Source organism: Rhodnius prolixus, unplaced genomic scaffold (assembly GCF_049639745.1).
Source record: "Rhodnius prolixus isolate KJV_2025 unplaced genomic scaffold, Rpr scaffold_3, whole genome shotgun sequence".
Taxonomy (NCBI): domain Eukaryota; kingdom Metazoa; phylum Arthropoda; class Insecta; order Hemiptera; family Reduviidae; genus Rhodnius; species Rhodnius prolixus.
The window spans coordinates 18,120,818-18,133,757 of NW_027411603.1; the positions used below are offsets into that span (position 1 = coordinate 18,120,818).

Genomic DNA, 12,940 nt, shown 5'->3' on the forward strand with positions numbered 1-12,940 from the left:
AAATGAAAGTTGTAGAACTACTTTTGCGCAGTTAGTCACATAGTATACCTAGTTAAAAATAATCGTAACAGACCTTTTTAAGAATCTTTAAAAACAGAAAAATCGATTCAGAGAGTGAAATGACTCGACTGACTGATAATGACCAAATTTTAGTTTTTGTTTTTGAGTTAACGTGCCTACATTAACGTCAAAAAAGGCAATTAACTAAGGTATGCCTAAAGCCGACCACTTTTACAATAAAATCAATCTCAGTCTCATGACTATAGATATGCGATTTAAAGCCAATAGAATGTAGTACGCCTGCAGAGAAAACCGGAAAGGCGGTATAGACTCTAGACAGGTACCCTTCCGGAACAATGCAATAACATTAGATTAGATTAAACTAGGGCGGCCTCAAGGCCTACGCCACTGCGACCCCTTTGGATCTATTGTGGCTTCCCTCACACAACAGCTCGCCCTCCAGACCCGTCCTTTAACATTACTGATTTATAAACAATGCTCTGATTTTATGAATGTTATTAAGGAAACTGAAGTAAATCAATAATTTAAAAAATATTCAGATATTTAAGCCATTTATTATGGGTCAAGTTAAGAATAACACGGCAAGAATTCATATATTACATATAAGATGTCGAATCACATTCCTTACACCAAAAGTGAAAATGAAGTTGATTAGGTTCGTAAAAAAGTCCTAACAAAACAAAGCGTTCGAATTATGTGATCCCCAAAGTACAATGCCCAAGAAGGATGACACTAAACATATCTGATGAGTAAGAATCCCTAATTAGTATTCCGTCTTATGAGAATTTACTGTCCTCTTTAAAAAGTAATGAAATATTTTAAAAACTGCATGTAACAACGGCTTATTCACCTTGAGATATACATCCCGAGGTCTGCCATTACTTGACTCTCAACAACCCCAGTACCATAACAAAAAATGTCGCTTTTTATTTGGCACAGCGAATGCTATCACTATCTGATACAAAGTAATAACGAAGTACTATATTGAATATAAAGGAGTTGCCTTAAGATGATATTGCTTCAAAAACATAGGAAGAACACAAGCTCACCTTAAGTAAAATGTTAAAAGAGGATATCAAAAACGAGATTAGAATTAATACAATCAAATGCTTATTTTTCAAGATGAATTTGAATATTGTGAGTTTAAGATGAGTAAAAATCTGCAGAAATATCAACAAATCATAAAGGCTATCACGGTAGCTAAAGAAATCCAGGATTCGAAAGATCTGAGATCATTCTTGGAATTAGTTAACTAGTAGACGCTTATGTTAACAATTAAATCCAGTTACTTTTCCCATTCCACCAACTGTTCTAAAAAGACGACATTCTTTTTTCGGAAGAATGTCGTCTAGGATTTAATGGGATAAAAGAAATAATACTGTCAGATGAGATTTTAGTTCTCCATGGCCGTTTAAAAAAAAGAATCAGTTGCCAGTCCTTTTGCATCAGTTGCAATTTTATTCCATTTAGTGAAAGTTTACGAAATACTTTAAAGATTACGAAATATGTGCTGCATGGTCTGATTAAATAGTACGCAAAAAGGAAAGTGCTCAATGTCGTAGTATATGCAGAAAAAAAAAAATTGGATAGATTTCTGCTCATCTTTTAACAAAACACTCCAATAAAGAAGATAAAAAGTAGGGTAAAGCTCTAAATCATGCCTTCCACAAGGCTAGCCAGTCAAGTGACGAATGGATCTGCTAAACACCTTGAATTAAATAAACGTTTTTAGAATGTCGGAACTATTCAAGAGATTATATATTATTGGACTTCGACAAACTTATTGTTTAACGTCTTCACAGCAGATATCTGTGAAATTTAGAATCGGAAGTCTGCATCTCTCAAATTGTACTGCAACGATACATTATTAAAGGAGACAATAATCAAAATGGATAGAGTTATGTCCAACTTCTGTGAATGGTGCACTAATAAGGGTCGAACACTCTCCGAAGCCAAGAGTAGCATAACGGTTTTCACTCGGAAAAGGAAGTATCTTCACGATCACCAGTAAAACTTAGAGGACTCCATTTACGGCTAGGTCATGTCATAAAAACACTGTGAATATACTTAGATGATTAACTACTCAGAAAAAAAACACATTATTTACATAGTTAAATTGTGCGAACAATGTATAAATACATTGAGCTGTCTTAACCACCTTCAATGGCGCAGATGTTACAAAGTCGTTAATATTATCCAATCAGCTAATGTATAAATATTTATAGTATCTTTAATCTTTTTGTGATTAGAACTAATCTACGAGGTTTATTTTATATGAGAAGGGACGATTTCTAAGCAAATATAGGTTCAAAATATAAATAAATAATAATACTAATAATAAATAATAATTACATCAGATTCACTTTGTTATTAATAACTTACTATCATCTTCAAGTTCCGTGACTGAATTAGTTCCATTTGGCTTCACAACCACTAAAGATGTCACGGGTGTTACAAACATATACTAGAAAAAATAATAATAATAACAAAAGCACAGGGTATTAACTAATATAAACTACAATCTAGAAAATAATGATAACAAAAAAAAATACCTTTAGTGCAAGATCAAGTGCAGTTTCCTTTAATTTACTGGATTCCTCCTTATTATTATCTTCATTTGATGTTTTTTCTTTTTCTAGAAGTTGTTTAACCGTAAGATATGCCCAAAGTCGTTCTAAAGAACCAAAGGGTAGCTTCTTTCCTGATAAGTTAATTCCAGTACTATCCTCAGTATTATCCAATGGTACTTTTGAACCCTTATAAATGTTTAATTATTGTCACATTCCTGATTAATATTTATTTTTAAACTTATTGTACATTAGTTATAGAGTGTTTTTTGAAATTATACAAGAAAGATATTACATAAAGATTAAACCAAATAAAAGAAAATTAAGCAGATTATATAAAAACTACTTACATCTTTAAAGGCAAAAGAAAAGTAAAAAAGAACTGTCTTAAGACCCTTTTTTCATCGCTCTAAATAGCTAGATTTACAAAAGACTTCCAAGTCTTTTTGGAAGATATTAACTAATAAAGTGTTACAATATTACTTAATATTACTGAACTAGCTGATTTTTCCTCATAAGTGAATTGCTTTGGTACTTTTAGTTATATACAGCTATTTGCAACATCCAATACATTTGAATAATTTCTTTAAAACTCACCTGCACTGCACAGCTTCCTGTTCCATTAGATGAGATTGAATATACGTTCATTTGTAGCTCCTTGCCATCATCCACTAATTTCCCAGCCACAACCAGTTCTGAACCATTAAATAATGAACGGAAATGTTTGTTTGTCAATGAATTGCCTGCGACCTAATTAAAAAGTCAAAACATATGAAATAAACTAAAAGAAGAGATTTAGAAATTTATAAAAGTATAGTATGGGAACTTCTTAATCGGGTGAGAAATTAAGTAAGTAATGAGATGGCTAAGTTATCAAAGTAAGTAGTTTGCATTAACAAACTATTGTAACAGTTTTTATTGGGAGGATAAAGAGCTTGTGTACTAATCAAGCAATATACTATACTGTACAGATTCTATACTTCAAGGCAAACACATTTAATAAAAATAAAAATTTGCTGGACGAGAGGTCGGAGTAATGATTCGTATTGGAGTTATTTAATTGCAAAGGAAGAATGAAGATTTGTTCATCACTTTCTATTGAAGGTAAACCAAAATGATTAAAAAAAAAAATGGTCAGAAGTGTTCAATTTCACAATGAATCGTAAATGTAAATCGGCAGCAATGTTTTTAGTCTATTTGATTATCCACTTATTTTGATATTTAAAGAGTGTAATTTGTGAAGAAATAGAGTAATGTAAGAAATTATTTTAGATCAACAGAACACTCTCCCGTACACCTTTCACATTAAAAGCGTACGTTGCTATAGCATGAGAGAATTTTTGCTCCAACCACTGATAAACTAGCGGATATAAAACATTAAATCAAAATACGTCGACCAAAATGTGAAGTACACCTTTCAAATTCGTAAATAATTTTCTTTGTAAGCAAATGAATTATATTTTCTTCTGTTGCAGTTTTTAAAATGTATAAATTAAACAAAAACTTAAAAGTCCTATATTTGATAGCTATTTTTATTACAATTAACGAATATTCATTTATTGCAATTATCCTACTACGATAAATTTCAATGAAACATTTCAACAACAAATAATATAAACTTGAAGTAAATAATGAAATTTAGCAAACAAAACTGAATAGATTTTTATTAAATGCCACGTGGATGATCCGCAGAAAATTATTCATTGAAATTTTTCAAGTTACTCGAGTTGCTATCTCAAATAATTCTTTCAAAAGCATAATTAAAGAGATACAAGAAGGCAGAATAATAAGATTAAATAAAAAAAAAAACAATGAATATGCACAAAAAGAATTATTTACGTTAGCACCTTAGCAAAGCAACTCAAAATGTAAAAAAATTAGGTTAAATTTAAAGTTGATGTGATAATTTATAGATATCTGTTTAAAATAAAGAATAGAAATATTAATCATCTCACTTGGCTCGGTGCATAGCTAAAAGTGACGTTGGAAAGAAGTGGTGAAGAAATAAGTTTGTAAAAGTTTTTAAGTTGGAGAGCAGCATCTGACGCTTCATAGATTTTTTTCCCAAAACCATTATTCTCCAGTGATAATTTGTTTAAGAAACCCATATCCGCACCATCTCCAAAGCCAAGAGAGTATATAGAAATTCTAAAATCACATGGTGCAAAATATTATCTCTTGAATAACCCAAAAATTGATAAGATGAAAGACAAAAGTAGCAAGTACAGAGCTACTATTATTCCGCGAAAAATATCGTTGAAAATAAACATTAAACAAAAACTAAAGTATAAAAAATAAATATTTATTAAAAACGAAACAAATATATGAAAGTTTCAGAACGTTTACCTGGCAACATTCAATGCCCTAACTGTGGAAAGAATAGTAGTTACATTTGTTATCCCCTCAGTCGGTTCCCCATCAGTGAGAAATATTATCATCGGCTCGAGAGCTTCATCACTTTTCTTTTTCAAATCATTCTTTATTTTTTCATATGCTTTCTGGGATAGAATAATGGCAGTTTTTAAGGCATCGCTTATATCAGTTCCTGGAAAATTAGTTCTATTTACAATTAAAAAAAAAAAAATGATTAAAAATTTACACTCTAGAATGAACTTCGTTAAGGTCAATACAAGCAAAGATGACTTGAGGAGAGTGATAGTTAAAAGGAGAACAGAAGAGAGGTCAATGAACAGCAAAAGAGACATGATATAGACTTTTCAGGAGGGATGGATGAAGAAGAATGTCGCGAGTGCGGAGAAAGAGATCAGCCCTCAAATCTGGTGAAACCAGTATTAGATAGGAAAGGGCCGCAGGACGGTGACTAGTGGGAGAAAAAGAAGGAAAAAGATGCCCTTCAGGAGAAAGCTTTATTTCAATTATTAAAAATAAAAATCTGTGCTAACCCTCATACTACTTCCTCTTGTCACAATTTACGAAATTCAATTATCATCAACTTGGAACATGAACGCCAAAATCATCAAAACCACAAAATTTATTCAGTAGAAAAAACCTCCGCTATTCTTCAAAATTGGAACTTTACTTATGTATTTAATTTCTAAAGATATGTATACAGATTGCATGTTACACTTTTAAGGAAGCTTATCCTCACCACTCCTCCAGAACTTCCTTAATAAGGATGTTTCATTTAAATTTTTTAGATTTACACATAATCAATGTCTACATCATACCACACTCAGAAACAAGAACCAACTAAACAAATTACGACTGTCCTGGGTTGATGGTGAAAAACTGCACTATAAAGTGTAACGTTGTAAAACACTCAACTTCAACATTTTTTTTCTCGGTTTCTATAAAAGATAAAATTCCCAAATTTTCTTTAAATTATAGGGAAAATCCTCCTTTATAACTTTTTTTTTGCAGCAATCCATACCTAATAGTTTCGGGAAAAAAGTTACCAATAATGAGCAAAAACGGTTTTTTCAGAAATTGTTGTTCTTGTAGTTGTTATTAAACTGCGTAGCGCCTAAACACGGGAACCGATTTTCATGAATGAGATGTCATTCGATTCAGAATTTTATGTAGATGTGCCTTTTGGTGGTCTCGACGCTGCATATCGAATGGGAGAGGAGTTAGCCCCATGTATGTAAGGCACCCCTCCATAATTATTATTACTAATTACTCTTAATCTTGGCACGATTTTGATAAAATGGTTTACCCACTCGAAAGTATACGGAGCAATGGTAATGTTTGTGGCGTGGGGGGCCTTAAAGTAACACTATACTGAAACAATTTTTGAATACTCAAGAAGGGTTTGACGAAGGCTTTCTTGTAAGGTATCACTTGAAATTATATAATGTAAGAAATATTAAAAAGGGTTAAAATATTCTGTTTAGAGAAAATTTACGGATTAACAGCTCGGAGAATAGCAATAATAGGAAGATTTTTGCCAGAGTTATTTGACCCCCGCGTCATTCCCACGCCAATAATCTAGAACATGGCGCGAATTAGTTAAAAACAAAGTATATTTAGAAAGCATTCTTAATTCTGTTAAAGACACTCAGTTTTGTTCACACTACCTCCGCATACACATAAGCACTACCTTGCCTATTTGCTTGATAGATACTTCTTTAAAAGCAAGATGAAAATCAATAAAGTAGGGAATGAAGTTGACTTTGATTACAGGGAGATGTGGTAAGAAATTACCTCCATTAATAGCCAAGCCAGCGATGACATTTTTAGCTTTTTCCACATAATCTTTAGTCGCGGGGTAAGCTTGTTGAATTGCTAAGATTGCAGACAATACATCTGAACCTGGGGATAAGACTTTGCTATCTGATGCTGAATCTAAATTGTGAACCTAACAGATAAAAAAAACATTACAATGGTTAGACGCTCCACAAGTAATTCTATCAAGCTTCATTTAATAACAAATGTACGTTTACATACTATTACAGAGGTCGAGAATGCAATAACACTGAAGTAGTCGTCATCTCTTAGTTCATCGAGAATAGTCGTCATAGCCTCCTTAAGTTGATCTAATTTTCGCCCTTGCATGGAAGTACTAATATCCAAAACAAATACGACTAATTTACTTAATGGATTTAATCCTTCAGGAGCATAAAAATGTACGAAATATCCTTCATCTACCTAGACAAATTAATAATCAAATTATTTTTAAAGGATTTTTTTTTTACTTTCAGTTTAGTTTGCATAGAGAATGTATATGGGTAAGGAAATTCATAAAATATACATTTTATTGATGGTTTAGCTAGCTAAATAAGGCTGCTAACGGCTGCCAGAGTACTAGTAATAAGGGAATGTGGATGAGGGAAGGGATTATCTCAGTGGTTAGCGCATACTAAATCCAACCACGGATATCCCAGGATCGAATCGAGCTGCTAGCCCTTAGATTTTCTTTTCCGATGCGCTTCTTAAAACTCACTATCCGATGATGAACAAGCGTTGTTTGTAAAGAAAGAATACTGTCCGAAGGCTAGTGTATGCTGAAAAAAGCTCAGAGCTCCAATGTCCTGAGATGATGACGAGTCTAAAGGAAACAAAAATTAGCTGGGAGGTTAGCGCACACAAAACTCTCGGGTGGAGAACCTAGATACTAGTCCCGTCTGTCTTTAGAATTTTGCTCCTTTCGGTTATCATGAAAGTGCAGTGCACTGAAAAGTATTCGAGCGCCAGTAACCTGAGAGTTGTATATGTAAACATTAAAAATATATAAAATACAAATAAGAAGTAAAAATTTTATTTAAAAAATAATGGATTTGAAGCCAATAACGAGAAAGATTTAACTTGCTAAACGTTTGGAACTTAAAAAAATTTACCAGAACTTGTCCGCATGGATCTATCCTGCTAACATCATATTGAACTATAAATTGTCCATCAAAGCAATCTCCACCTGCTTTTTTTTGATCTTCGACGCTAGGAGCATATCTCACAACAGCTTTATTGCTATTTAAACGTGTTATATTAACATTTTGGTTCTCTGTTGGAAAAAAATACAAATTTGTTTTAATTTTAGTTTTATATTAAGATACTGTGAGTTTCTTTTTGTGAAATACAGAGGATTAAAAACTAAACTGGCTTTCCTCCTCGTTATCGCTAGAGGTGAGTTGTTTTACAGGATTTTTAATATTTTATATGAATAATAAACGGTGGAGTACCATTTTATAAAATTAGAAGCTATACAACATATGAATCAGTAAAATGAGTTACATATACCTCTGAACGTTCTTCTAAGATAATCATAAATTGTCTTGATTTCCAAATTTTACAGAATATACTATAAATTAGCATAAACAAAATTAGAATAACCACATGGTCAATGACCGTACGAAAACTTCAAGGTATTTTTAACGTTTAAAATGAAAATATTGAAAAATATAAGGAATAAAAAGTAATTTTTCGATTATAACCTTTCCAAATTCCTTGAAACAAAAAAGATCTCATTTGAAGATAGAAACAAATAAGATGAACAAAGTGAAGTGAAATGATGACGTGATTCTAGCTTCATTACAATGCCAATTATTATTTTAGGTAATAAGAAAGTTTTCTGAAATTGTAGTAGAAAACTTTGTCACCTATTAGATAAATCTCAACTGAAATTTCAGTGCCACTTAACGAAATTTCATCATCTGTAGCTCTTGAAATACGACTCATTTTTCAATCTATAGAGATGAAATATACATAGGTATTTTTCAAATTCCTCGACACTCGTCGAAGCTCCCTGTTCAGCAAAGCTTTAGATGTAACCTCAATAATTTCTGCGATGAATAACATGAATCTTGGTGGTCTCTTGAGCACTCTTTTTACAGTAATCTATCAGTAATTAACGATAACATTAATTTGTACCATTAATGATTAAATTTGATGCCAATAAATCTGTGTTCTCCATAAGTTTCATTAATCACCTCAGGGACATAAGATGGTTCTTCTTTGTTTAAATTATTGTCTTTCGGTATTTAAAATGCCTTTAAATGTTTCTTTTAAGAAAAGCACTAATTAAATCTAACTTGATTAATGCTGTCTATTGTAAAGCAAGTTAAAAAAAAATGTCAATATTTAGAAATCAAAACCGCATTGTGGTATATATGAATTTATCCAACTAGCTCGCGTGTTTATTGCATGCCTGCCCGGTTTCATCCATCATCCGAGTTAGATTGATAGTTAAGTATTAGAATTCGACTTCACTGAAGTCTTCGTATCACACAATAGTAGGTGATGCCGACCGATTGAAGGACTTACGTGAGAGGAATGTGTTATTCAAAATGGCAATGAATCGTAAGATTTGTTGTAAAAATGATATATAATTAATGAAACCCTGTACTTGTTTATGGATTCTGTATCTTTAGACATGTGTAATGTTTAAGAATTGTAAAGTTGGAGTCGCATTTTATTATGTGGGAAGGCGTGCGAATTTAAACAGTAAACTCGGAATTATAATTATTTAATTTTACTGAGAAATAATTATTATTAATCAAGATATTGATGAAAATGAAATTCGAAAGATTTAACAAGTAAAGTGATAAAAAAAAACAAAGAACAGGCTACATGTTTTTTTCTGTTGTAATATTCACATTTTGTCTTTCACTAAGTATTGGTGACAAATTTCTAACAGCTACATTTCATTTCCAAATGCGCACGTAAGTAGAAAAATGACATCCTGCCGCGAATGAAAATCACACATTACGCCATCGTTTCAAGCTAAGATCTGACGTCAAAAAGCCATGTTCCCAGAATCATCCGTTTCTCAAATATATTTTTCCCCTTAAAATAGTGACATTTTCAAAATCAATAAAAATCACCATTGAAGGACAGTCAAGGAATGAATGGCCAATCTCATATGCTATGCGCTGCAAGCCTTTTAAAATGTTCATAAAACCAATTGCTTGTTTATTAACATTTTTAAATAATTGATTTCGCGTTGGGTGCCGGTGTAACAAAATTTTAGTCAGATGCAACGACGATAATTTTTTATCTACTTAAAAAGCTATTGTCCCTCCCTCAACAGGAGTGGTATTGTTTTCTCAAGCATATGCGCATTTGTCATCAAATCTGTTACATAAAATGTTATTAAAAAGTACCTTCTTTTTTCCTTTTTAATTTTTGATGACAGAAATTGCTTACACAAACATGTTTCCTTTCATCAGTCAAAGTCACTAACAGTAAACAAAAGGATTCTAGATTAAGGACCAAAAGGTCCATATTTTTGAAAGTAATACAGTTTTATGATATTCGTCACTAACTAATCCAAAAGAATAAATACTTAATGTGATCGAAACTACAAAGACTCACCTTTTTCATTTGTATCTATTTCATTAGTTACTTTTAGTTCTGGAACAAATAAACTCTTAATTTCTGACGATTCTGTTATGTATACATTAACTTTTAAATCTCTGACAGTCTGTAATATAAACATAAATTATAATTTATTCATTAATACTTAATAATTGATCAAATTTTAAGAATATACAAACACGCTTTTTTTGGAATAAAGATTGAATGTACACAGCCCGATGGCAATTAAAAATAACTTGATTTTTTTGAAGCAATATTTTCAAAATATTTATTATTTGAAAAACAAATCTGTTAAAGATCAGCAAATGAAAACTTTTAATGACAGTGCAACCCTTAAAATCTATTAGTAATTGAACTTTATTTTTCACAGCAATGTATTTATATTTTATTAATTCAAGTGGATTAGCCACTTCTCAGGGTACTTTGCCCCCTGCGGGTATCCCAACCTTGTTAGGTCATGTGTTGTTATACGACATGAATAACATATACTTCTAACTCCCCAATATATTTAGACAGTACACATAGGGCTAGGGCAGGGGTCGGCAACCCGCGGCTCGCGAGCCGCATGCGGCTCTTTTATCCAAATTTTGTGGCTCTTCAGCCTGTCCAAAATAAATTGTATATTTTAATTTTATTGAAATAAATGAAAATTTCGTTTATTAAAGTAAAGATATTTTCTCAAAAAGAATTTTAAATGTGATAGATTTGAAATTGAATAGAATTATATTAAAATACAGTACGTAATATATAGGACTGCCGCCATTTTCATTCAAATACAGGTTTAGTTATTACTTATTCGTTTATTTACTTTGCAATATGTGAAAATAAATATATAAAATTGTCAAAGTTGGGTGTTTTTCAACGTTATGCTTTTTCGTGCAGTTTTTGACGATAAACCCTTTTACCACTGTCCTAGCGGACAGTTTTAAAACATTTAAATGTTATTGAATATCATAAAATAATAATTTGGGGATACAAATGATCTGCAGAGTTATTTACACCATCATCCTTGCGGCTCTTGGTAAGATTTATTAAAATTATTTAAGGAGAAATGGCTCTCTACTTGAAATAGGTTGCCGACCCCTGGGCTAGGGCAATAAGCATAGAGGTGGTATTCACCACTGGTAATCCGTGCTTCTATCCCCTATTTGATCCTGTCTACCTCTTCCCTAACCCTCCGGTTCACTACCCAAGCAGTGAAGGGGACTCGTGTCCAGGCTGAATGCCTACAGGGTAGTAAAATATATGGGCGGTAACAATAACCCTAGGGGACCGGGCAAAAGCCCACTGTAATGTAGCCTTCCTGTGGTAGTGGTCACACTGGTGACCGTTGATCCTCCACCTCACGATAAAAATAACGACTGCCTGGGAATGCCCTCTGGGGGGTCCTATCCCCGCTCTTGTGGGATGCTAGTCCTTCGTGGGTTCTCAGCCCTCGGCTACGCAGATGATTTTTCTGTGGTTTTCAGGGGCAGGCAAGAATTAATCGTTACAGAGCTCATGCAGGAAGTACTCGAGATAGTAGAAAATTGGGCCAGAATGGTAGATCTTACTGTGAACCTTCTAAGACTTTTCTGGTGCCTTTACTAACAGAAGGGAAACAGAGAGCAACAAAAATCTTCGCTTTTTTTGGCAAAACTCTGGATGAGCCAGAAGAGGTTAAGTATCTGGGCGTTTAAGACATCACCACTTGGAAAGCACATATAGATAAAGTTACACTAAAGACAAAACAGGCTCTTTATGGTATCACTAGAACCTTTGGGAAAACATAAGTTTAAAGCCCTAAAATGACCTAAAGCCAATGGCTCTATACAAGCCAACAATTTAGGTATCACCCAAGTATACTTTCCAAGTATCACCTACGGTGCGGTATTGTGGTGGAGGAAGACTGAACAACAGACGGCCATTTCGGCTTTGCCAGGGTGCTGAGACTGGCCTCCTGTTGGTTACAATTCTTTAGCAGATCGCAGGCCTATGCACAGCGACTGGTAGCATCTGTTCAAGGTGCGGCTTATTGGCTCGGATCCGTTGTGCTGATTGTCAGGAAGAGAAAGAGATAGCCTCTTACTTGTTGTTCGACTGCGTTGCAATCGAGTGATTGCGCTATGAAACTTTTGGATATTTGAGGCCAAAAGAGATATTAGCGATAAAGAACTATTAGAGAAAATCTTCAACCTCTTTAGTAGGGGAGCTTTCGTCTACTAGATTTAAGGGGCCTAGGCGCAATCGGTGCTATGGAGCATAGGTCCCACCCCTCTATTGTAATATAGTTTTATGTCTAAATTAATTTTTTTATTTTGATAATTTACATACACGTCAATAAAATTAGATACCTGTCCAGGATTTAAATTGATCACTTGTTTGTAGATCCCTAGAGTTCTTTCTAACAATTCTTCATAATTTAAAATGAACTTTATTTTTCCCAGAGCTTCAATATTTACTGATATCTTAATATGATTTGAATCTCTAGAACCAAAATATAATGCATTTACTATTGAAACAGCGTAAATAAAAAAGAGATTTTTTTTATAACGCATTTTATTGCGTTATAAGCAACAATAATAACAATAAACAACATATAA

The 12,940-nt window shown here is 32.9% G+C and overlaps 1 protein-coding gene across 2 annotated transcripts in view; it reads right to left on the reverse strand.

Annotated features, from left to right (window-relative positions):
• LOC141453369 (inter-alpha-trypsin inhibitor heavy chain H4-like) overlaps window positions 1-12,940 on the reverse strand; it is a 31,225-nt gene that overhangs the window by 11,532 nt on the left and 6,753 nt on the right. For both annotated transcript variants that reach the window (XM_074126508.1, XM_074126509.1), the window contains 10 exons: window positions 12,692-12,824; window positions 10,356-10,464; window positions 7,886-8,046; window positions 6,996-7,196; window positions 6,753-6,906; window positions 4,935-5,133; window positions 4,544-4,736; window positions 3,186-3,338; window positions 2,574-2,777; window positions 2,404-2,485 (listed from right to left, as the gene is read on the reverse strand). In XM_074126508.1, the coding sequence (XP_073982609.1) occupies window positions 2,404-2,485; window positions 2,574-2,777; window positions 3,186-3,338; window positions 4,544-4,736; window positions 4,935-5,133; window positions 6,753-6,906; window positions 6,996-7,196; window positions 7,886-8,046; window positions 10,356-10,464; window positions 12,692-12,824 (1,589 nt within the window). The remainder of the gene's footprint in view (window positions 1-2,403; window positions 2,486-2,573; window positions 2,778-3,185; window positions 3,339-4,543; window positions 4,737-4,934; window positions 5,134-6,752; window positions 6,907-6,995; window positions 7,197-7,885; window positions 8,047-10,355; window positions 10,465-12,691; window positions 12,825-12,940) is intronic.